Here is a 26,689-nt window from a genome sequence, read left to right on the forward strand (position 1 = left end):
AAAGCTGTTCGGAACACACGAAGGTTATGCAATACTAAGGAACGGCATTCAGTAATGGAAGAATACTATGAGAACGCACTGGTGACAAATGTAGACTTCAGTTTTAGCTATAGTAAAAGTATAACAGGTCTAAAACCTATACATAAGTTTAAATCATGTGTTCAAGAATATTAGTAATTTCGGCCAGAATAAAGATCACTTATTTTATAGCAAAACTTCTCACTCAAGTAATTCATTTATGCCATTTAGAGGATCGACACTAGTAGGTCACGAGATTGTAAAGCTCGGGAAACATTGCTATAAACAAATAATCCGATTCCATTCCAGAAAGCACGCTTTCGTGGATTATTTTTCAGGGAAAATTACATATTTGCATTGCACTTAATGAAAACCGCAAGAATGCTTGCATACAGCTGTGAGCTGTAGGGAGGCTGGTGAGATTCTTTTGTTATATTTTACCTCTTAATTTCCAAGACTCTTGTTCATTTTGTTTACTATTTTGCTTTTTGTTTGCTAATTTATTCATTCAAAGAAAAATACATATTACTGAACTTCGCATGTTAGTCTGAATGTTCTTTAAAATCGAAGAGCAATATTTCTGTAACCAGAAGAGCCTTTTGACTATACTACCTATTTTAGATTTAGCAACAATATCCTTAAATTGAAAAACTTTACGAAAATTGAATCTTAAACCTAATCTAAAAAGTTTTCCAAAAATCATTGCTCGGCTTAGATCCTTTTAGAAGATCAACTGATTTTTTAAAAAATATTTTCTGTTTTTATAAGAAGTGAAACATGTAATTAGACTCTGATACTTTGTTTTCATAAGCTCATGTACGAGGACTTTGTTAAAATTTTCATAGCTGACTGCAGCTTACACAGCCAACTCATTCACTCGGTGTGAAAACCGGGAATGAGTAACTAGGCTGATGATTCCATTCACTGGTCTTATAGACTTTAATACAGCGAGCCTGAGTTAAGACGGAAATATCTTTCATAAATATTAAAGCGATGATTTGAAGATAATTTTAAAAGATTTGTTAATTATAAATGTTAATGATAGTATTGCAAATTACGAAGGGAATAACATATATGTGTCTGTGATTACGAGAATAAGTATTTCCGAGAGTAAGTATTCCTAAGTATACAATAGGGCTTGAAAAAATGTTTAAATAGGATACTTAAATATTTTTTCTTCAAATAAATACTAGAACAGACTGACTATCAGCTCCTCATTGACTATAGGCATCTATTCTCATAAATAAATGATAACATATTGGATTCAAATACAAATTCAGACTCTTTAATATGATTAATGAAACTCTTCCTGAATTGTGAAGCCTATTTAACAAATTTCAGATTTCGTTTTGCTCTCTTAGAGCAATATTGTAAGTATTTTTTTAGATATTTTATACGTTATTCGATACATATATTCCACATTTTATTCATTTATTTATTATTATAATTACATTAATACATAATGATACATTAAATTAAGCAGTGATCCGCAATGTATTCGAAACACGGTTCTTAGACGTGAAAAGGTTGAAACCCGTCTTAGTTTAGAGTATTTCTCAGACATTCGGATACTTCGTATTCATATAAAATAAAATTGGAAACCCAACACTCAATATTTACAATATAACTTCATTGATGTAACAAATATGCGTCTTTCTACTCCTGCGCCTTTTAGAAAAGATGTATTTGACTTACAGTTATGAACAATAATCCATTTCATAATTCATTTAGTGAAGTAAAAAACTGCATTCATTCAGAGAATTCACGTTTTCTGTATTTTCTTCTATACAGAACTGAATGCAGAGAAGTTAGAGGTTTAATCTGCCCGTTAATTTTTCCACAGATCCGTAGGATATAGTCTTTCCTTCCTCTGCTTTTCTTGTTTTTTTTTTCGCCGTCGTCATTTATAACTTGACCGCAGAGTAGTATTCAGCTCTAGTCTTTACAAAGTCCGACCGGCTCACTTAGGAGTAAATTTAGTTGCGGTAGAAAATGCCAACAAAGGCAATCTAAAGAATAACCTTTAGTATCTAGTAAAAGTCACTTCGTTTTTCTTCTGAGTCTCTGGGTCAACTGTGTTTGCATTTGTTTGGTTCGTTCTAAAGTAATTACTGGCATTTCTAAAGTATGCCCGGGTATATATAATATTCACTTTTTTGGTTAAATCGTTTTTCTGAGTTTATCATATCGCATTTCATTTAATGCTGTTATCTTCATAAATAAACTATAGAACCTATAAGAAAAATGACCTAGCGTTTATGTTTGTATAAGAAAAAAAAAAAAAAAAAAAAAAAAAAAAAAAGGTTATGAATAGTTAGCGGCAACGATTATTTCACAAGAAGCAATATATGCTGTTTTCCAAAGTTTTTTTTTAAGTGGATACATGGGTGTTTTAGGCAACATAAACATACAGATTGTCATAAAAATAAAAGTAGTGCATTAGCATCCAGTTCCTTAATCGATAAGTTTATCGTAAAAGTAAATTCTAAAGAAGATATTATAGTTGTTTCGAAAATAGCTCGAATATGTCATATAATTAAATACAATCACTCTTATAACTCACTTGTTTGCAGTTTAAATTTAATTAAAAAATTTCCAAGATGCCAAAATAGCTGTAAAAATATCTTGCGGTAGAAGTTTTGAAGCAATAGTTTTATATATTTTAATTTTATAACAGTTATTTTAATTTAATTGTGCTTTCCTATCGTTCCGTGTTTCAACTTACAACTCCCTACCAGAATAAGTTTTTAGAATCGCGTTGAATGCAAATGAGTAAGAAGTAGTATTTAAGAAGGTTCAACTTACTTCGAGAGAGAGAGAGAGAGCTAGGAATCCTGAGCAGCGTGTGTTTGCTAAGTATCTAGAAGGAGCTGTTACGCTCGGCCGTATATTAGGTGCCTTTTGATATTCTTCGGCTAGTTTATATTAAAGGCAAACTACGTTGTGTTAGCTTCGGCTAAGTCTCTTATAGTTAGTTCTAAGCTAGTTATTATTTCTTATTTTTTCGTTTGTCCAAATGGAGGCTTTGTTGTAAGCCCGAAGAAAGCGACCGACTGTTCCTCTTATTTTGATTGAAATAAAGGATAGTTAACCCTTCATGAGTTTACGATTCCTGTTATTTGAAACTAAGCGATAAGTCACTTAGCAAATATAAGGTTCCTCGATATTTAGTTTAGCAGAATAAGAGTGAAGAACTTTACAATTTAAAATCTGAAGCAGGTTTACAAAAGTGCTTGGTAAAAAAGTGTTAGGAGTAGCTCTGAGGAAACCGAAAAATAATGATTCACCTTTATATTTCGGCTTTCAGTTTGATGCTTCAAATAAAAAAAAATAATAATTAAAAAAATATCATGAAATATTTCCAGTGTGTGTTCAGTGTTTTAATATGGAATTCCGTATAATAAATTATATAATTGACTTTTTTGAGAATCCAGGATTAAATGTTCTAATATTTAAAAAACAATGGACAGTTTGAAGTTAGAATAGAATAAAATGACTATTAGAATAGAAAACTATGAATAGTTAGAAGTTAGATAATACAAAATGTAATTCTGAAATAAGACATTCCTTATATACTAAAATCCTCACATCAATTGAATGTGATGTTAAAGCTAATTACAATGTCCGCATTGTACATAATACTGAAGCCGTGCATATTAATTCCATAGAAATCCTGCAGTTCTTATTTTTTAAACAGTCTAAATGATTTTTTTAAACAATTATTCAAACTGTTTTAACTTATGATGATTCTGTAGAAATTACACGGATTATTAAAATTATATTTATTGTTCTTGCAACACTGGATATGGAACTAAAGAGCAATTAAACTTCTGGTGGCAGATATTTTTATAGCTGTTATTTTAATAAATAACCTTAAATTGTTTACCTAACCTTAAACCCTAAATTGCTTACCTAACCTAAACTTAAATTGCTAAATTGTTTACCATTTTAATAAGAATGCTTAAATCTCGATATGATATGGAATTTTCTGGCTTCATCAACATTTGAAGAAAAGTAGACAATGCAGAATCTCAGAAGATTATAATGATTTTAAATTATTTATTCCTTCAACAATTATTTAGAAGAATAATTTAATAAATATTCTACATTTGGCAAACTGTCAATTGTAACTCTGTCCAGTAATTATTTTCAAACTTAAAGAAATTGATTGAAGATTCGAAAATAAAGAAAAGCTGAATTTGAACATGAATGAATTTTTGATGAAGTAACATTAATTTCTTACCTCAAAATTATATAAAAAAACCACTTTGGCTTTATTCAAAGTTTTGAACATTTAATTGATTTTAAAAAGCACTTATTATCAGTGTATGAATATTTTAAAAACAGTTTCATATGGATATACAACTTTTGCAACATTACCATACTGTGAAAGAAATTTTAGTGTCATGTCAACTAATAGAAAAATTAAAAAAAATAAATGTTCGGTTAAGATCACAAAAGATAAATTATTTATGTATTTTAATTTCAAAGAAAAATGCGAAAATCTTTCCGAAAAAATAAAAAGAGATGTGCATTTTCTACAGTATGTTAAGAATCAGAAAATATATAACTTTAAAGAATAAAAAGTTTACCTTAGCTTCAGTTTTAAAAGTTTCAAACATACTTTTTAATTTTTTTTTTTTACAATTTTGAATAACATTATACGAATAAACTAATCTTCTGGGAATAAACATTAAATAATAATTAATAGATAAGAATTAAAGTACTTCACATTTAGTTAAACTACAGATGTAAATTAAATGTTGAATATTTTCATTTTGACTTAAATTATCTTCTAGCTAACCAATTACAGAAGATTAAGAAACTTATTATTTCTTTTTTATTGAAGTTAATTTAAAACTTGCTAAAACTTGCTCGAACTACAGAATAATTAATATAATAAATTTCAAACTTAATTTTTTAAGCCAATAATCATAAAATTAACTCATAGATCTTGGTCTTAAAAGCTCCGCGAAGCAAGGAAAAGTAGGTTTCCCCTTTACGCCACCTGGTGGCATTTCTCAAATTAGGATCCCACCACCTACTTCCCGGTTTAATAGTGTTTCTCGTAAACGATCTGGGAGATCTCGAGAAACGTACGGAGGCCCCACACTCCACTCTCTGCGAATGGTGCATTTCTTTTGGATTACCAGAACACGAGGACACCATCTCCTGGATTAACCTCTTGTAAATTTTTCATCTCTCGTTATGGGGTAAGTGCACTAACACTCGTTCTACAAAAGTTCGATTATTCGAAATATTTCTATATAATCCGAAAAGTAGAATTCATTATTTTCCATAGATACATAGGATGATCGTATAGAATATATAGAATATTCTAAACGTTCTATATATCTACGCAAAATACTGAATTCATATTATATATACATAATGTTCGACTCTTTGAGAACAAAGTCTGGGCATAAGCTGGGCAAACGAAATGTATGGAATGTCCATGGGATCATCTTGGCTGTCGATTGGCCTTATAGAATCGGTTAATAAGATGAGAAATGAGAAAATGAAAAAAAAAATCAGGCTTTGAAAACAATTGTCAAACTATTTTCCTTATACGAATCAAATGTTGTTGCCCCTTAAGTTGATACTATTCTTGTTCAATAACTAAATTTAATATTATAAGAATACTTTTGTTATTTTCTTGAAAGAAGATATGTGGCAACAGAAAAGAAAACAAATACAGCAGCTTTAAAGTTTCAGATAACTGTTTTACAGAATTTAAATGTTGAATTTTTTTAAATAAAAGTACTGATACAAAAGGAATGTAGATTTTTATACCTAATAGTATTCAATTTCCCTGCATATTTATTCACTCTAGAAAAATTAGAAAAATGAATGTTTGTGTGATTAATTTTCAAGTTTATGTGCTATATGTATATGTATGTGTGTTTGTATGTATGTATTTATATATATACATATACATACACATACATGCATGAATGCATGTACACACAATATTTCTTTGCATTAAACAAAATTCAACCTCATACTCACGCTGGTTTCATTGAAATGCTTTATGATTTCGGATAGTTTTGGGTGCATGCCTCACCCTCAAAAAGCAAAATATTATGCGCTGTTTTTTTCTGGATATATGCCACTTAAATATGTATAAAATGACTTAGAAGACTAAGTTTTCTTTCTGAAAAAGAAAGATCCATATTCGAAATGTACGAACGAAGTTTGAATGGCATCAGACTCAACTTAATATGCGAAACGTTTTTCATAATCCAGCATCAATATAAGGCCGAGTTTTGTTTTATGATGAAATTTATGAGCTTCTTCTTTACATGCAGTATTCCTTTCTGTGCCATAGTTGTTATTAATTTAAATTTTAAGCGTTAAAAAATGTGTGTTGTCCGAAACCTTGCCGTTTGTAACATATATATGTAATTAACTTCTAAAAAGGCATCCATAATATTGGTAAATAATGTATCTGTTTTGTCAACATGTATTTGGTAAATAATATAATTTACGCTATAAAACAGCTATTAAATAATTTCGGAACGATACCAGAAACTAATATTTGGAAAGAATTATTCTAAAGTTTTGAAGAACTTTAGAACGTGAATGAAAATGCTTACAGAAATAAAAATTTCCCACAAGCGTAGTATCACAACAAATTAATTATTTTATTATTCCCTTTGGCTAAATAAAAATAATTAAGAATATGTAACATAACAAATTAAGACTACTTTCAGCTATTGTTACACAGTAAAATACAAATATGTACTAGCAAATTCTGAGGTTTGATCGCATTTGAACGATCTCCTGACACCACAGAATCTCCTCGGAATACTCAATCTAGGCTTTCCTCTGGAAGAGAAATGTTTTTGCCCTGTGTTAAATGTTAGGCTGATATCTTTCTCTTTCTGAGGCTATTTAATTAAAGCTACCTAACATTGTCAGTGAGTTTTATTTTCTTTTTTTACTCTGCTGTAAACCAGAGTTGCTTTTACTTTATTAAGATAGCATTTTACTTATCAGTATTTACTAAGAAAGTGATATCTGCTACAGTTCTGCTGCACTGTCCAGCCAGTATCTCTCAGTTTTTATATTGCTTCTCTGTTTCGCACTCATTTATGATGAGTTTAACATTGCTGAATTTGTTCAAAAATTATCATATTGCAAAATTAATGAAATAATGTTTATGCTTTAAAAATTATTATATGTAGCTCTTAATTCCTCTGAAAATTAGACAACATCAGTTTCTTTTTCCAGTAAAAATATACCAAAATGGAAACTTTAAATATGAATCTATTTAATCTTAAAATATAAGAAATAATTAAATCAGTATTTTTTATTTTGAATAAATCAGATTAAGAAATCTTTTGTCATTCACACAAAAATTAACTTGCAACTGATTAAAATTCTAGAAGCAAACAAAACATTTTTTTTCCTTTTTATGTATTTTGGTTTGGGCAGTGTTTTTACGAAAACAAATAAATATTTAAGACATAAAAGTACTGAAAATTGTGCAAAAATAATGGTTGGAAATAAAACAGAAGAACTAATTAACTAAGAAAAACTTAGGCATGTCCCATAAAATCTATCACTCCAGATACGAACGCAAGGCGAAAAGGTCATTTGCCAAAAAGTAAGAACAAAATTGGTGATTGACAAAAAATAATGCATTGGCCATCACCAAAATGCAAAATTATACTAAAGTTCTAAACAGCGAATCTTGAACTAAGTAAGAGTGCTTACTTTTAGCCTGAAAGTTAAGGGATAACTAACAATTTTAATGTACCTTTTAAATGTTTAGCCGCGTATGGATATAGCTTTCAAAAAAAGCAGTTTTAAAGCAGTTAAAAAAAAGCACTGCCTTATATTTATAATCGGGGTATTATGATACAAAAAAGAAACAAATTGTTTCTTTCCCTCCAAACATGTATCGCATTATAAATTAACATTTCCTTTGTGCATACAAATATTTTACATTACGGATTAACTAACATCTTTTCTTACCATGTAAATTCAACAACTGCAAAAACAGCTTATATTCGTTTTAAAAAATATCTCGGTGATGTCTCTTCTTTCTAAAGCTCCCAAAGAAACATATTTGGAGCGAGTATAAATTCAAGAAACAAGGTCATTCTTTCGGAGGGCTGTTTTAAAATAGATCGCGTCTGCAAAGATTTTCCGCAGCAGCAACTAGTCAACAATTCCTTAAATCCTCATTTACTAAGACTCTGTATTATATTTAAAATAAATAACGCTAAAATGCGCAAAGATCTCATTGCTTTGAAACCAGTGATATTAACAAGCATAGGAAAAAAACCTAATAAAACTAAGTAAAAAGCTATTATATTGCCGTAGAATTAAATTCGCTAAAGAATTCAGATTTTGAATAGCTATTTAGTTTTGCTCAATAAAATTATTAAAGATGAAACCAATAGAAATTCAATTTTATATGTTTATTAAATTCTCTTCAAGAATGGATTTCAGGAATCTTAATTTCAGTACCTTATAATCATAAATAGAATAACTACTTTTTGAAAAAAAAAAAAAAAAAAAAAGAGAGAAAAATTTTTCAAAATTAAAGACGTTTTAGAGCTAAGAGCTAAATTTTGAACTAACCAAACTTTCAAACTTTAAACTAACCAAACTTTAAACTTCTAAATTTAAGGATATAATATCTGTAGAATTTCAAATTTAAATTTGATTTGAATATTTTGAAAATATGTAACACCCTAAACTGTTTAAATTTCAGAAAGCAATTAAGTTTTTATCTTTCAAAACAGTTAAATGATTTGTTCCAAAATGTTTCTCTGAAAAATAAGTTTCTCTGAAAAGTAAGATATTTTCAACGGTAAAATTCTTTTAAAGATGTAAAGTAAAATATTTTCAAAAACAATGCTCCTTAAAATGATGAAATTTTCAAAGATTAGGTGCTTCAAAAAGATAAAGTTTCTTCAAAAAGTAAAATATGAAAAATTTAAAAAATATTTTCAAAGATTAAAATGAAACTCGATCGTTTATCGTTTGCAAAGTAGAACCTGTAAGTAATAAAAGATCTTATTTTAAGATCTTTTATCGTTTACAAGAGAAAAGATAAGGTTTTAAGATAAAAAATCTTATTTTCTTAATAATCATTGGTATTTGGAGGTCTAGTTAATGAAGTTCATTTCGAGATCTCATATGCTTAACATTGAATGCCGTAAAGTATTTTTCATTTTTCTTTCAAATCGGAGATTTTTGTAGAAAAGCCTCAACTTTCAGTGTTAACACAAATGAAAATTAAATATTCACAGATACCCTTAGCTTAGAGAGATATGATTGTTAAAATGCAATTAGGATTGTTTTGGTTGTTGGGAATTAACTGCTATTATAAAAACCAATTACTAAGTATACCTTGCAAATAATTTTCGAACAAAGGAAATAATTTTCAAACTCTTGAATTTCAAGGCTAAGAAAGAATAATAAATTTCATAAATTATTTTTGTTCTTGCTGTTTTTATTATTAATGATAATAGTAGTTTAATCACCAGTCACCTGTTTACCATAATCAGATAATAGGCATCTGCTGCATATTCTACATATTGTGAAACAGCATTATTGTAAGTAAGAAATTATCAAAATTCATACTTCATCATGCTTTTTAGTTGGCTAAAAATATATTCCAACCACTAGAAAATATGCATAATGTATGTAAAATGCATTTAAATCACTAGAATGACTATCATATAAACAATACATAATACGACAAATGCGAATCATACCTTCAGCATATAGGAAGCACAGCAAAATGAACAAAAGTTTGCTTTTGAGTTTGAGAAACATGATGTATGTCATCATGTTTATTGAAGGTCGAAGGGTGAAAAAAAGCAACATTAATTATAATAAAGAATTATTAATCTTAGTAAGTATGCCTGTTATATAGAATTTCTTTCCCTGACAAGGCATATTATACAACGAATTTTTTGAAATTCGTGACTTTGTTTTGAATAATATATTTTTCAATTTCAATAGCTTTCAATTAACACAATGTATGATTGATGCATTTCTTATCTGCCTTTCCGTTTGTACATACAATTTTACACAATTTTAGGACAAATCTGGGCCGTTTACTAAATGTTTTACAAGTGTATGTTTTTTAAATGCTCGAACTGGTAGTCTTTTTTCTGGACTATAAATCTGCAATGTGATTTTTATGATAGAAGGGCTTTTCATAAGATTTATTGATAGTATATTGATTTTAATATTTTCTCACTCTTCTTATTATTAGAAGCCCACCAGCGGCCGAGCGGTAAAGTCGCTAAACACTGGTAGTTCGGTCCGAGGTTCGAATCCCGCGAACAGGCTGGCTGCATGTGCGTTTTCGTGGTTTTCCCCACGTGTAACGTGTATACGAGCCAGTTTCCCTTAGAAAGTCGTCCACGAAGGCATCCCTTCCCTTAGGCAGATAGCCCTAGTGTGCTTTGCCATAACTAAATGCACCACCACCACCTTATTTGTAGTGTACCATTGTAAGAGAATCCAGCGACAATCATATATCCTCTACTGAAACTTTCTTTGCATAGACGAAACAGATTTGTACATATTTTCGTCTTCGTTTTCGGTAATAAATAGACCTTTTTTGTTGCAGTCATTTAGGTAAAACCATGCTTCATCAAAAGGGTCACAATGTATTTCAATTTATCAATGTATAGCATTTATCCATGGTTAAAACTAGGACCGAAGCAAAGCCCGAACATCAGTAACTACCAGTTTTTTTAATGAACATTTTACTTTTCTCTCATTATTCATTAGCAAACATATAAATTTAAAGCGCAAAAATGATCATAGTATATTGTACGGAAAAAAAAATATACTATGTGCTCATCGTGGTCAGTAAATTTTAAGTCCTCGCAATAACATTTAAGTTTTTATATTCATTCATAAACTTAATAGAACGTGCGCTGTCCTGAACAATTTATTTGAAAATGAATAAATAATGTCAAAACTGAAGCATAAAAGAAACTAACAAAAAACTTGCTGCATGCCTAGCAAAGTTTTGCTATTTCGCTAGAAAAAGTGCTTTTTTACTGTCCAAAATGTTAGATGAAACCTGCTTTGTTTTCTTTATTTATTTACTTTGTAAAAGTAATTACATATGTATATTAGTATATTCTTTATGTCACTGAAATAAAATACAAGTTTGAAATGGAAATTTGGAGATTAATTTTATTATAAAGGTTTTTAAAGTTAACTATGAAACATGAACTTTTTCCACTTTCTGTGAAAATAAGCACGAATTATCCGAAATTTCTGCGCAGTAGTTATTTCGGGTAAACGAATTCTATGAATGAGAATAAAAACAAAATTTAAGAATTTTCGTAAACACTTCCTTTTTACTTCTAGAAAACACACGTTATTACTTTCACTTCTGAATCACCGAGAGTAAAATTCCTTGGTATGGAGCCCACAAATATAAGTAATATTTTTTTTCTCCCTTTAAACGATAAATTTACGAAAATCATCTTCCGAGGAGCGGGTTGATTGCATGGAGATTTCGTTGCCTTCCCCATTTGTAACATAAATATGAGCCAGTTTTTCCTTAGACTGTACGAATACATCCTTCCGCTTAGGCAGATTGCTCAGATTAATTAATCAATTGACCAAGCAGCTTCAACGATTATACATTACGAAGTGTTTTTTGGTGGAGCGGAAACTTGTAGTAAATGGGGCAAGATTTTAGTCATTTTATGACAGAATTTTCAGTACTGTTTGTTAAATCGTCTATATTTTTAGCGAATGTGGTCTGAGACTCATTTTCTTTACCAGATTTTTAATATTTTTTTTTATTAAAAAACATGCATTAGATGGAAATAGACCCAATGTATATATCTATCAGTTCATGAATTTTCAATTTTATTTTATCTCTTTCAGTTGTTTCTTCTGCTAGTAAATGACTCATCTTGATGCCTTCCTCGTAACTTTAGCTTGCATTTTTGCCTGCGATATCGTAATTTAGAGAATTTGTTTGGTCTGTTGTTTTCTGAGCTATGAGCTTGCCATATCTGCTGAAATGCTTTGCAGAATTATCCGTTGATATTTATTCTTTTTAAATTAATGATGCTTTGTCGACTTTTCAGCACAATATACTCTCATGTCCAGTGGCAAATATTGGTTGATCCAATCAACTTTTAAATTCTATTTTTATGTTTATTTACTGAGTAATGTTTCTATGTGATGCATATTAACAAGATAATTCATCTGGATATTAAATATTAAACGTACTGAATTTTAACTAACACATGAGCCTAAGAAGAATATAACATTGAAAAGAAAAAAAAAAAAAAAAAAAAAAAACAATCATGTGAAAATTTAAGGGCACAAACTGTTTAAGGACTCAAACTCTGAGGCTATCTAACTGAATTCTGATTCAATTAGATATCCTACAACCTCACAGATTCTAGAAAGCAACGTTGATTGTGAGTTCCTTATCATGTTCTAGTTCTCCAAGCAATTTCTTTGATTTTGCATTTAGTACCTATTTTGTTTAACATTTTTTAAACTAAAGATTTTTCTTGATTGAAGAAGTTGATTTCCTGGATTAAAATCTCTGGCAGATTAGGATTTAGACGACGGGGTGTTATTTGGATAAGCCTCGTATATATTTTATCAGCACATTGTGCTATGGCTACCTTTATGTTATTGCTAGCTAAGAGACTACAAATTTATTGTAAATGCTATGGACAAATTTTACTTGTCGAAGAAACTTTTTAAAGTTAAGGCAAAGTTAAGGTTAATTTTTAAAGTTAGGGCAAATTCAATTTCAGATTGATGCTGAAGTTGTAGAGAAACTTTTTTGTTAGATGAGCTGCCTGTGAGTGAGAGGGTACAGATTGCTAAAAACTAATGTGATAAGGCTTGCTTCTTCGAACTTCTGTTTCTACTCCTCGCTTCTCAGTACACGGGATTCGTACACACGCTTCTCAGCTCTATGTTATTCACACACTTGCCTTTCAGCAGACCAGAGATCTCTAGGACTATGTACAATAATATTATTCACCATATAATTCTGGCGCTGTAAGAGACAGAGAGATTTCTTTAGTCACGAGCTTACACAGTCGAAGTGAGAGTACCATTTGGAAATTTATCGCTTATGTTTCCTGTTAGAAATAAAACCATATTTATCTTAAGTCCCAACCGATGGCTTCACTTTGGTTTGTTTTGATTATAGCAAAGCACATGACGGCTATTTTCCAAAGGGAAGGGATGCGGAGTACTTTCTCAGGGAAACTGGTTCGTATTCACGCTACAGAAGGGAAAAACTACTATTTACGTACCATCAGCTGAGTTGCTGTACCGCCTGTTATATGACTATCAGCATTTGTACTCAATTGGTGGAGCATTCTATTATCGCTAAGCCTAGCCAAAAATCTCTACAGAATATTAAAATTTATCTAAAAATCAAATAAATTTGTAGCTGAATTTATAAAGTTGCTTCGGATGATTATTTGTGACCTGTTGTTATTAAAAGAGACTCTGTGAAGACTTTGACTGTGCTGAACGATTTTATTTTACATTGCTTGTAGATTTTCGCAGTTAATTGCCAGATAGTCTATAAGAGTTTTAAGTTTGGTTTCGTAGTAGCTTACTCTTTTGGAGTTTTTTCAGCCATACCTGGGCATTTTCAGCTGTATACGACCGGAAATGTAGGTCTTTGGTGATTTCACACACGAACATACAGGGATCGATGGTACCTGTTTGGCCTCATATTCATGAATCTGTGTTGGTGCAATCCAAAACGAAACAGATATGCCTATCTGTTTATATCTCGAGTTATCTCGAGAAAGGGCCATGCGCCGTCAGGAAATGTGTCATTGCTCTGCCTGTAGTGGTTCCTTGAGGGCACCAGGAGGAAATTAATTGTCCTCCTGCCTGTTAGCTTTTAAGTTAAGCGAAGTTTGATTCGTGATCTGCTTCGAGTTATTAAATTGAGGCATTGGCTATTACGTCGCTGAATTTTATTGAATATTTGATTTCTTTTAGACACCAGGGAAAATATCCACACACAGGTTTCACCATTTATATATATATATATATTAATTCAATTTGATTTCCTCCTAGGAATTGATGAGAAAAAAAGAAAAAAAAATTCTAATTGAAATGGAGTTTTTTTTTTTTTTTTTTTTTTTTTTTTTTTTTTTTTGATGCAAATCTTATTAAAAGTTGCGCGTTTTGTAGAAAATAAAAGTTGTATTAAATTTAATAAACAAATTTTAAATATAAAAATATTAAAAATATTTTACACGAAAATTTTTTGCCCTTTCCGTAGAAAGATCTTGACTTTTCAAGGAGGAGATTCGAAGCACAGCTACTCGAAATGTGTGTTGCATGCATTTGTTAAACATCCATATTCATGTTATCGCTTAGGATAAGTCTGTTTATTAATCGATAAAAATAATTATGTATCAAATAAAATGTAATTTCATTTTATTGAAACAATTAATAGCTTTAGAAATTAGCAATTTTATATATAACCTCTTTAATAATCATCAATATGTAATTCATGTGTTGCTGATATGGTCAGTTAGTTATAGAAAGAATTTTTGAATTACTTAGTATAATGAAACTGCCTTGATTTGCTAAAATACATTAAAAATTGTTCAAGAAATAACTTAGGTTTTTGGCTTGAAGCAAGTGAGTTACAATGCTAGGTTTAAATGTTTTCCAAGGAACTGTCTTTGTTTTATTCCTCAAGATAAATAATTCTTTATTTCATTGCCATTGTCATTCTGTTCATTTCTGTCTCACTTTATTATCTACTTTTCTTTGATGCCAGTTCTTATTCCTTCCCTTACTTTTGAATTTCCATTTACATCCAGTGGTGTAGCTAGAGGAGACCATGGGGAGACTTCTGTTTCCAGGCACAGCATCCAGGCGGTGACAAATTGTTGTTACGAAGTTAAGGAGTTAAATGTTTTCCATTCTAGGCGAACGGAGAGAAGGCGAATGTCGCTTGGCGTTGAAAACCATACCTATGTCTGTGTTTATATCATCATCGTCAGCTGTTCAATTGGTCCTAATTTCCTCAAAGTTATTCGCATCTATCATATTATTAAAATGATGTCTTTTAGCCATAACTGTAAGCGGAGCTAAAATAACAGCAGATAGAAGCAACCAAAATGTCAATGTCAATGAAGCTATGCCATATGATTCGTCGATTCACCGGAAGCCGAGGGCCGAAAATTTAGTGCAGGATCAGTTTTTGTCATGGACAATTCTTTAATATTTTGAGAAATACAAATAGTAACTAGCATTCACCTCACTTATGAAGCTCGTAATTAATGAAATAATTCAAGCAGTTTTGTTCAATTAGATTATTTTCATATTTCCTACTGTTTGATTAAAACTGAACATAAGTAAGAAATTTTTTACAATATTTCCTCTAAGCTTCATTTCTTTGCGTAAATCCTTTTTTAAAAAATTCCTAAATATAACGAATGAAATAGTTCTAATATTTCTTTAGGGGTAAAAGTGTATAACTATTTTGTATGGTTATCATCTTTTGACCTCAAGCTAATATCACCTTTCTTTCTTTTCTTTTTCTTTCTTTATTTATTTTTGGCCAGTTCTAAGGAATAATTTCACGTCTGAGCAGAAGTCTATGGTAATTAGTTACGATAGCGCAATTAATGAAATGATTTTACTGATACTGTAAACCATATATGTTTGACATTTGATAATGTTTAGTTATTATTCTGGTGACAAACTATGTCGATGTTGAACGTGTGAAAAGACTTGATGAGTTGGAACTAAAAGAGGTTAGAAAAGTTTTATGATCATTCATTATTAGTTGAACTTCCTTTGAACACCTTGCATCTAAATTAATATAGTAATGTTAGAAAGATAGGTCTGCATTACGCAGCGTGTGTTTAACTCAATTTGGTAATCGTTGTCATGAATACAAATGTAAGATCTTTAATTTATCTTTCACGCAGGCCGGCAAACAGCCAGTTTTCAGAATGTTGCCATTCGATGAGATGTTAGTTTTCTAAACATAAAGTAATAAACTTTCTACTTAGTAGCTTAAATATTTATTATATTGATATTAAAAATAATTTTCACGGAGTCTTTCCAAAAGATTTTTTAACATTACGCTGCTATGCATTTAAAATAACACGCGACTTGGTAAGTATTACCGCTGAACGAAACCAAAAATTCAATAATATATCTTCCCTGCCACCTCTTAAATAACCAGATTTTTAGAATACTGTCATTAGAAAAGCATAAGAGTTTTAATTTATCTTTCAATTAATTATGAAAATTAATTATTTAATGAACGGGAAGATTTAGAAATAACAAACGGACTGCTCGATTGCTTAAATCTGTATTTTAATGTTAATAATATGAATAATTAATAAAGTTTTAAATACATTTAATTCATATTATATCTATATATGTAAAGAAGAATGTCTGTTTCTGTGTTTGTTCGCGATTAACTCAGTCACTACTACAGCTATCGTCACCAAACTTTCCACAATTCTTCTCTGGGGCCTGGAAAAGGTCGAAATCTCATTCTTAAAGAAAAAGTAAAATCGGAGATATTAAGTAAAATCTCTAAAAACGCCGCTAATTTTCGCCCTTATTTTTCCGAGTACTAACATCTCGCACACTGGAAATGAAAACCTGCTTATTTCGAGAAGTGTTCTCACTACTCGCTTTCAAATCGCACTTTTTGTTAATAAAAAACTTTTTATGTTTTACAAAACCTACCTATATATATATATATATAAAAGAATGTCTGTTTGCGTGTTTGTTTATTTGTTTGCATTATTGATTTTCTGATCAATTATGATAAATGTTTTGCTACATTTAATCGACTGAAATTGAATATAGGTGAAATATTATATTGAACTTGAGCTTTTACAGCCATTTGTTTGGAAAAACGAAAATCATTAAAAACTGCTTGCCATTTTGCTGATATAATGAGAGAGAATTAGTTTAAATTTCTGTCGAAGTTTTTCATGTGGGTTCCATATCGCATCAGACAGAAAAATGTATGACTATGAATCTTATATTTTGCATTGTTATTGGATAAGTATTACAGCGGTAACGTTCTCTTTGTTGTTAGATACACTATTCTCAATCTAACGTAACTGACATCGGGTACTTCCGCTAGTTTAATAATAATTATGAACGCTTGTAGTTGTTTTGTAAATAAAAAAAAAGGTATTTCTAAAGCCATGCCGCCCAGTCGGTATAGTGGTCAGGGAAGCTGACTGCGATACCGAAGGGCCTGGGTTCGAATCCCGGAGAAGGCATGGTTGTAACTGTCCATCTCTTCGTAGGAAAGGCGATAGTGGCTCACCTATTAGTTGCCTCCGTAATAAAGAGACCACCACATGCGGCATTATATAGATTAATGGAATGGGTTACATTTGTTATTCTAAAGCCATGTATTACGCACCTAGACATAAAATATTTTAGTTTTTGGTACAATTTAGTTTTTGGTGCAAATTTCTGATTTGATAAATTTTTATTGGAAAAAATATTCTTATTTCTTTCATTTTTATACCTTTTTTTAAATCTTAAAAAGATAAAACATTTTTAAAGAGTTTCTGTCTAAATAGTTAGAGACCCTAAACTATTTAGCTAATACAGAAATACGCCCTAGGTATTTATTGAAATTGTGAGATAATTATAGAAGAGAATTTATGATATTTTAAACCTCTTCGGAATGCTGCAATTTGCTAAGTCTAGATGCATTTTACCGCTATCTCGTACGCGGAACAATAGTCGCCCTATTTGACGCGTTGTGATGAGGAGGCATTTTGCTAGACAGTATGGTTGATCGACCTGACTTCCATTTTTAGAACTGCTGACCGGAGGAGAAGATCTATTTTCCGACGACGACCCCTTCTAGCACACGGGACTGGCGCCAAAAGAAGGCGAAAATCAAGGCATTCATGGTCTACGGTTGTTCTAAAATTTAACATTTTCTGGTAAAGAAGATTAATGCGCTGTTCTTGAAAAGCAGGCGTGGAGAAATCACAAACTGCGGACCACATCCGGACCACCACATACGACCCGTGACGATTTAGAATGATTTTTCTGGTTTAAGACGTCGAAAAAGGTGTACCTTTGATATGTGAAATATATCTAAATAGCTGAAATATGAAGCTTCACTCAGTGGTGAAAAATCGACGTTTCAGTCAATATAAAATATCAAAAAGGTTTCAGTTGTATCTTTGGCATATTTAACGAGTTGCGAGCAGTACTTTTGCCAATGAAAAAAATGGGGGAAGGAGGGCAACAGATTAAAAAGGCCATACTTGAATTTCATAAAGCGTTTAAAATTTACCTACTTTCCATCAGTTTTAATTTTATAACTTCCCCCCAAAATGCATCATTCGAAAGAGTAGAGATCTCTGTAAATTGCGACGGGTAATATTTTCCAGACTAAAATTAGAGTTTTTTTTATAGCTTACTGAAAGTGAAATATCTATATTCTAAAATCCGTTTACTTGCGTAATTCAGGGTCTTATGCCTAACTAATTTCAACCGAAAGTAATTAATTTGCAATTTCAGTGCAGCTAAAGAAAGCAGAAAGCATACCAAGAGAAGAATTAATTTACTCGTACAATGTAATGACAAGCTAAAAAGCAAATGCCAAGAGGAGAATTTAACAGAATTTTAGAAGTTCCTACCGAGTTCTGAATGTGCTTAATTAATACGGCGGTAATAAACAGTTTAAGATATTGAATTGTAAAACATGAAATAAATAAACTATCAGTGCAAATCAACACTGTCAAAGAATATCTATTTTGATGATAAAGAACACAAAATGCGATATTTGAATTTCAAATAGCATCAGTTCACACTTCCTGCCAATTAATTCAACCTCAATTAAGCAAAACATTATTCAGAAATGTTTCCTTTAAAATGTAATTTTAAAACATTTTCCTTCCTAAAATTTCAAGTTTTCATTAAGTTTTTTAATTAAAGTAACACACAAAACATAATTTTAAAAATTAATGGCTTTTATTTATTTTTTGAGGATTTCTATCCGCTGTTTGGTGATATACTGATGTTTTTAATTTGATAGAACTGAAGTACCCTTATTACTTTCCTTTCAAGCTTTGTTAAATTTTGAACCAGCTTCTGAAAGTAACTGTAAATATTAATGAACTCACATGGCTTTTCTGGGAATTTAGTTATTGCTGTTTCGGCGAAATATTAACTTTTTTTGTTCGATAATACCAGGAAGCCTTTATTATTTACCTTTCAAGCCTTATTTAATAAAATGAAATAGAAATGTGATAATGAAAAATTTGTTAATTTATTTATACTTTTTTAAAAATTTATTTATTGCTATTTGGAAATATATCATAATTTTTATTTACGTCATATTAAAATATCAGTATTATTTCCTTTCCAAGTACAACTATCTCACTTCAAACAAAAAATTTATCAAAAGTTTCTATCTGTTATTATTTTAAGAAGCAAGTTGAGATCTGATGAATATAGCATCCCAAATTACGTCGATAAATGTATTTAGAAATTAGATACTCGTATAAAAACTGGGATACGTTTTGTAATTATTTGTCTTCAACTGTTTTAGCTGATTATCTTACAGGTATGATCAATAACTTAATTCAAACCGCGTATGTTTTGAAAACAGTAGCGTAAATCAATTAATCCCTCAATTTGAAGACAAATTACAGACTTACAGAGTATACAGACAAATGTGTTGAGACTAACCGATTGACACCACCAGAGTCGAATTTAGGTAAGAGACACACGGGCTCAGGAACAAGGGGCAACGAGTTAAATATTGAAAGCATTTTTTTATTTGAAAAAGTTGGCAAAATTTAAAATGTTTGTTTTTCTGGTACAAAGTCTGAGATGAAATGACGGAAGAAAAAAAGCGACAATAGCAGGGTGTCACTTCAAGAGCAAGAGCAGCTATTTGTAGATGTTAGTACTGACATCCTTTCCCCAAAAGAAAAAAAACTTCGCCAGAAGAGCAAAATGATCTCCTGCAAGATGACTCAAGTGGAAGAAGGGGCGATCGGTTTTCGTTAATTGCTATCTAACCGTTTGTTTGAACTCTTAAGGTATCTGCCTACGTTCGGAGCACTTTTTTTTAAAAACATAGAATTCTGATGAAATATATATTTTTTAGTCAAAATATGATATCAAATCATGAAAATAGGTAAATGTTTAGGAATATTTTCATAAATTTTTGAAATATATGCAATTTTATGCACATTTTTAGGAGAATTTAACACTTACGTTAAATGTCGTATATTTTTTCTCACAGTATATATTTCAATTTTATTTATACTGTGTACTACTACAACACTCATCTGTGTTATGAACTACAAGGGCAATAACAACAACAACAAAAAAAAAAAAAAAAAAAAAAAAAAAAGGTCTCCTATTTTTTGGGGACGTAGAGAAAGTTTTAATACGGTTGTTGGCAACACTGTTGTGAGTGGTGCCTTTTCTGCTACCACATAAGCAGGCAGGCGCTTCGCTCGGATGCTCAGTCTTGGCTTGGCAGCCATTCGAAATGGAGCTCCCGATAAACATAAAAAATGCGGGCAGTTATTCGATTTTGAACGCAAAAGGCCGGGTTAAAATTAAACCGGTTGAAATTTACCGCCTATTGACGGAAGTGTATGGACAGTCGTGCATGGATGTCAAAAACGTTCGCAAGTGGTGTAGAGAGTTTCCAGCCGGTCGTACTGAAATTCATGACGAAGAAAGGAGCGGGAGGCCGTCAATTGCCGACGACAATCGCGAAAGAACTCAACTTTCGCGATTGTTGAGTTCGTATTCGTTGAGTTTCGCGATTGAGTTCGTAAAATGCGTAAAGATCGGAGGATCATCTGGATGCTCCTGAAGCTCCTCAACACTTCCTGAAGGGCATGGCGGCAAGCTGGTATGACTTGGGCATTGTAAAACTGCCACAGCGTCTACAAAAATGCATCGACCGAAATGGCGATTATGTAGAAAAATAAAGCATTCTTCAATCTTTAAAGTGATGTAGCAATTATAGAAAATAAACGGTTCTTTGTATATCTAAAAATATAGGAGACCTTTTTTTGGGATTGCCCTCGTAAAATGTTTATTATATTTCTAAAATTTACTAAAATATGTGTAATTACATGAAAAAAAATGTTTTTTGTAAAATATTTCTTATCGTTTTATATAGAAATACTTATAAAACAATCAAATTAATAAATATAACTTAGATTGTAGCTTAAAACCTAGTAAACAATACAGGAAACACTTTAGTGAAATTTAATAGAGATATCTTAAGAACATTTTGAGTAATTACATTTCTTGTATGTAAAAACACTAGAAAAATTGGTTTTCCAGAAAACGCATTTGAAGATTTCACATTAACAGACAAACTGTTCTGTTGTATTTACATACTTAAAATTCTCCACATTTGTACATAACACCCTCCATATTTTTATACTTAAGTAATTTTGATTTCCTATTTGATTTTAATTTTTTTCTGGCTATTTTCGAAATGAGCGACGAATGACGTTTCGAGTTCTTTATTCTTTCGTTATCAATTCCAAAGTAATTTTTAATCATTTCTTGTTCAATTGATATGCCTAAATGTTCAAACACAGGAAGTAATCCAAAATACCCTGAATTAAAAATTAAAACTGCTATATATGCACCCAGCAACATAGTCTTTATAACCTAATCGCAATGTTGTCAGACCCAGTTCAAAAAACCGCAAAGTCCTAGTTCAAAAAATTAAGGCAAATAATTATTACCAGAAACAAAAACAAAGTACCCAGAATTAAAATGAAATGTTTTAGCACAATGTTTTACACACAAACAGGTAAAAAAAAAAAAAAAAAAAAAAAAACACGGATAACAACATTGTTTACCTTTAAGTTGAGCCTTTTAAATGGCACTTTCGGTCTTTCTGTTTCCACTTCCAGTGCAGTCAATTGGCTATATCTTCTCTTCTAATTATCACAAACGTAAAAATGAACCATTTTCGGAATCCTACAAAACTGACCTTTCAAATTGAGCAATTAAAAAAAATCGAATTTTTTCGAGGAAATCTTTTTTAACGTAGGCAGATACCTTAACTTGTTGGTAAAAAGGATGCACGCTTAATTAGTGTATGGAAAACAGTTTCTTTTTTTAGAAGTTCTTCGATATCGTAATCGATGTACACATCTGAAAGTGGATTGTGGAGCTACGCTGCACCTATTCTTAACCTCTTTGCCAATTCGTAAAAGCCGAAGAGCCGATACCCAAGCAACAGTTGCTTTCTTGATAGGGAAATGAACCATTTTAAGTTCTTCGCATCAAAGTCAGATAGTTCTGCTTTATGCTTACGCAGCGTAAAGGAACACTACCAGCATATTAACATGCTTCCTCTTTGCAATGTTTTTACTTTTTGTCGATTATTCTTATGTTTGATAGCTTTTCTTTTAATTCGTTATAGACAGGCCTAAATTATTTAGAGAAATTAATTATTTATTGATTTAGAGTCAAGCGCCGTAAACTAGAGGAGGAAAGGAAAATAAGAGAAAATAAAGTCCAGAAGACCCTCATTCTTTTTCACGTAAGACACTCGCACTGGAGAAACTTCTACCAGTACAATAGGAGAAAACGTAATAACTCGCAAATGATTTAGTTGAAGGCGGTGAGAATGACAGTACGTTTGAATAAATACAGGAATACTGTAATTAATACAGGAAAATGTTTTGTATAAGTTAAAGACATCTCTGCTAAAATACTGAATGCTGCAGCTATTAATCAAATTATGGCCCAATATTTTGGAAAGTAACAACTCTAAAAAGGATTATTTTACCCAAAAAATAGTTCTCAATTAAAATAAAGGTAGCGATTTTATAACATCGCTCATAAATATTAAATTATAAAATAGGATAATATATAATAAAATAATATACAATAAAATAATTATATAATTATAAAATCGCTGGAAACGTATATCCCAATAAACGCATATTTTCGAGTAAGGCTTTATTTTAATAAAAGCTTCCCTGTGGAGATATAGTAAAATGGGATCTTCTTGTTTATTCTTTCAGTCAAGAGTCTGTATTTTTTGCCCTTAATAAATTCCTTGGGATACAATGAACATTGATTATATCTCAGTTTAAAGAAGCCAGATTTAGTGACGTAGTGATTGAAAACAGTTAATAAGCAAGCAGCAGAATAGGAAAATTTCATATCTCATCTTGATTGTGCTTTGGTTTTTAAAATACAAAGAACTCAATCTATAAGATATTTCTCCCGCCTTCTTAGCATGTCTTCGTGCTGTAATGGTCAGCACACTCGGCGCGTATTCGAGAGGTCCGTGGTTCGAGTTCCGGGGAGGGCGTTGCTCGTTTTTCATATCTCCTGCTTTCAAAAAATACCTAATATCTCTACAGTGGCGCCCGAACTAAAAGAGGTGGTGGATGATGATTCCCCAGAATTTGGAGATTGGGTCCAATAATCACCAGTCGCCCTTTAAAAGGGGGAATATACAAGGCAATTTGGTCCCCTAAAAATCATATACTATTTGAAACATTTTTTGTAAGATAGTTAATATGAAAATTTATATTTCCTATATTTTTATTAAAAAATGGGATATGACTAAAACTGTCAAACTCTTGAAGTTTTTTTTGTTAAATACTTAATTTGAAACTACGCGTTATGCTATTGTACATCGAGCATGGAATTTCCGCTTTCATGCAAAAAAAGTCAATACAAATATAGTCAAATTTCAATTAGTAAAAACTGATGGGACGCACCCTCAACAAATATTAAAAAACTGGCTTTGATTTGGTATCAGTTTCGAATAAAATATGTTTCTATATTTATTTTTACTCAACTTCGAATTCCTAGTTCTAACACTCATTCCGTCAAATATTTCAACTTGCTGAAGTTCTAGTAATCGAAATTTAGGTATATTCTTCGTATGGCAATTAAGTAATGGAAGTGTTTTAAAATAACGAATACATTGTAGAGTTTATACTAATGCAATTTCTTTTCTCGTAATGCAGATATGATAGATATTTAAAGAGAAGGTTTGTCGCAAGGAGACAAATCTAGAGAACACGCTGGATGATTGAGTACACATACTTGTTTTCGTTAGAGATGAGTTCTGCGAAGTGGCTATTGACTGATGTGAAGATGGAATGTAACGGATTTGGAATAACTTGTCTGCCAGATAACGTTAAGATTAAATCGTCTGCTGAATTCTCAGTCATTTAAAAGTCAACTACTCAGCAAAGATTCAAAACTGCAATTATTGCCATCTCAGCTTGTAAGGTATACCTAATGTCACTTTACATAAACACATGTGTAATCTCCATAGTGAGAAGAACGTAGAGAGATAATCTTCCCGTTTCTTATTTACATTCAAAAAATTTTAAGTGAATACAATAGCGGCAAATATAACTGAATGTACATTTACACTACGACTTAATAGTTTAAAAACTAACGGGTTAATAAATCTTCAACTCTGCATTTTGCGCCTGAGAAGATATCATATTTTAAACACTTGTAAATCAAGTAATAAGTTAAAAACTAATAACCTTGCTGCTACTTTAAGTGGTCGAGCTGTTAAAGACTGTTAAATACTAGTAGTTTATCCCGGAGTCCAACCCAGGTGAACAAACTGGCTGCATTGTTGGTTTTCGTAATCGTCCCCATGTGCAACGTAATGCGAGGCATTTTTCTCTTAAAAAATCCTCTATGAAGGTATTTCTTCTCTTAGATAGATACCCTGCATATACTTTGCCATATTTAAATAATTAAGCAACCTAATTTATGCGGGACTTCTAAACGCAGATTTTTTAAACTATCACAACCAGAAACTTGCCGAAAATCAGTCTATGTATCCAGTCCAGAGGAATATGAGAACAGCACCACTGGTCGAATTTCCAGTACTTTCTAAACTTGGGTTGTCATTATCGTTATTTAAACTCAGTTTATACCTCATGGTGGAGTCGAAGAAGACATAGGAGGAAAAAGTAAAGTACAACTTTTTAAATTTTTGCAATTATTTTACAAAATTTGAATGTAACGGTAAACGTAACAGAAATAATAATAAAGTAAAAATAAGTAGTAACTATTTATTATAATTACTAATGATTGGAATTCAGATCTTTGTACGCATATTCGAAGTTTCAAGTTTAAGGGCATATTGAAAATCTGTTTCATCGGAAAATGCATTTTCTAAAAAAAATTAGTTGAATTTTCTTAAAAAATTATCTTCTTAAATTTATTTAACGAAAATCGTGTTTTCGTCAGCTATCAGATCCAGAATAGCTGCGAATGATTTCTACATGACTTTTAAATTTCCATAATTTGACTAATTAATTAGATTTCTGTAGGATTGAATGTTACTGTCACGATTCGACTTTTAAAAAAGGGATTATTTTAAATCTTACATGTTTATGTAAAAATATGTTGCGCTTCCAAGAAAAAAGAGTCTTTGTTGATAATATTAGCGGTCCTTTCAAATATAAACAACATAAACAACAATTTATTTATTTAAAGGCATATTATTCAGATAAAGCCACAAAATATCTTTGGACATAGAGTGTCCTCGGAATAATTTTTATTCAATGCCTTTGTTGCATAAGAAGAGTAGAGGGAAATCTTGTATTCTAGTAAATCTTTCGCTGTTAAACATTTATGTAGCAGAAAACAACAAGTTTTATTTACAATATTTTGAGGTATTATTTGAAGCATTCAGAAGTATTAAATACATATGTGATGCACCATTTTAAAATCTGCAAATAAATTTCGTCCCATATAAAATGAAGCAAAATAGAAGACGGTAAAATGGCGAAAATAAAAATTTACTCTTACAGGAAAAAAAAAAAAAATTCATTAGATTAATATTTGTTATAAATTTAAAACATACTTAAATAAATATTTATTATGCATAATTAATGAAAATGAGATTAAATTCTATATGAATCAGCTGCAATAAAACTTTGTTTGAATACGTAATACTAAAAATGACTGTAGCAATTCATTGAGGATTAAAGGAAAGCGTATAAATCACACTTTGGCGTTATTATCGCTGATGAAAAATATTCAAATTTCAAAAAGCACAAATATATAAATTCCCATATATCTTCTGATATTTTGAATAAAAAAACTCTAATTTTTGCAGGTATGTCTAGAAATGCATGTTCTTTAAGATGGGGCAAAAATGTTATAGTTTATAATTAAAAACTGTTTTCTAAAAATTTATGAAATGTATTTAAAAATTAAAAATAATCAGAAAAATGTAGGCCTGCGGATTATCCTTCCGAGAAACTGGATTGTAGCAAAGCAACAATCCTGCGAATATGGAATCTGTGGATGCAGGAGGGAACAACTGACAGACAGGAGCAATGCAATCACCTCGTCATACCACTCCATGGTAATACAGGCATATTGTGCTTACAGCACTGATGGAGCATATAGCCACATCCGCAACCATATCACAATGAATGCAGTCTATAACATAACAATCGGGGTTTGCACGAACAATTCGACGTCTTTACAGTACAATAGACTGTCCGCTAGGCGTCCATTGCTTCACTTATCTTTAAATCCCAGGCTTTGGGTTTGTCATGGTGCATTGAACGGTTCAGATGACATGGCATTGCATTTTCGGACGAATCACGCTTCTGCCTGCGTACCACGATGGTCAGTTTACAGTTTGGAGACACCG

General features: G+C 31.0%; 1 protein-coding gene across 2 annotated transcripts in view; it reads left to right on the forward strand.

The window, feature by feature from the left end:
• Positions 1-26,689, forward strand: part of LOC118188284 (twitchin-like) — a 384,165-nt gene that overhangs the window by 27,517 nt on the left and 329,959 nt on the right. Inside the window, exon 1 of one of the 2 annotated variants that reach the window (XM_085813575.1) lies at positions 5,075-5,231. The exons of the other annotated variant lie outside the window; for it this stretch is intronic. Coding sequence (XP_085669701.1) covers positions 5,227-5,231 — 5 coding nt within the window. The 5' untranslated portion in view covers positions 5,075-5,226. Of the gene's footprint in view, positions 1-5,074; positions 5,232-26,689 lie in introns of those variants that run through there. 2 annotated transcript variants of the gene reach the window in all.

Source organism: Stegodyphus dumicola, chromosome 1 (assembly GCF_044657685.1).
Source record: "Stegodyphus dumicola isolate Sdum_Otavi_A_Nest chromosome 1, ASM4465768v1".
NCBI lineage: Eukaryota > Metazoa > Arthropoda > Arachnida > Araneae > Eresidae > Stegodyphus > Stegodyphus dumicola.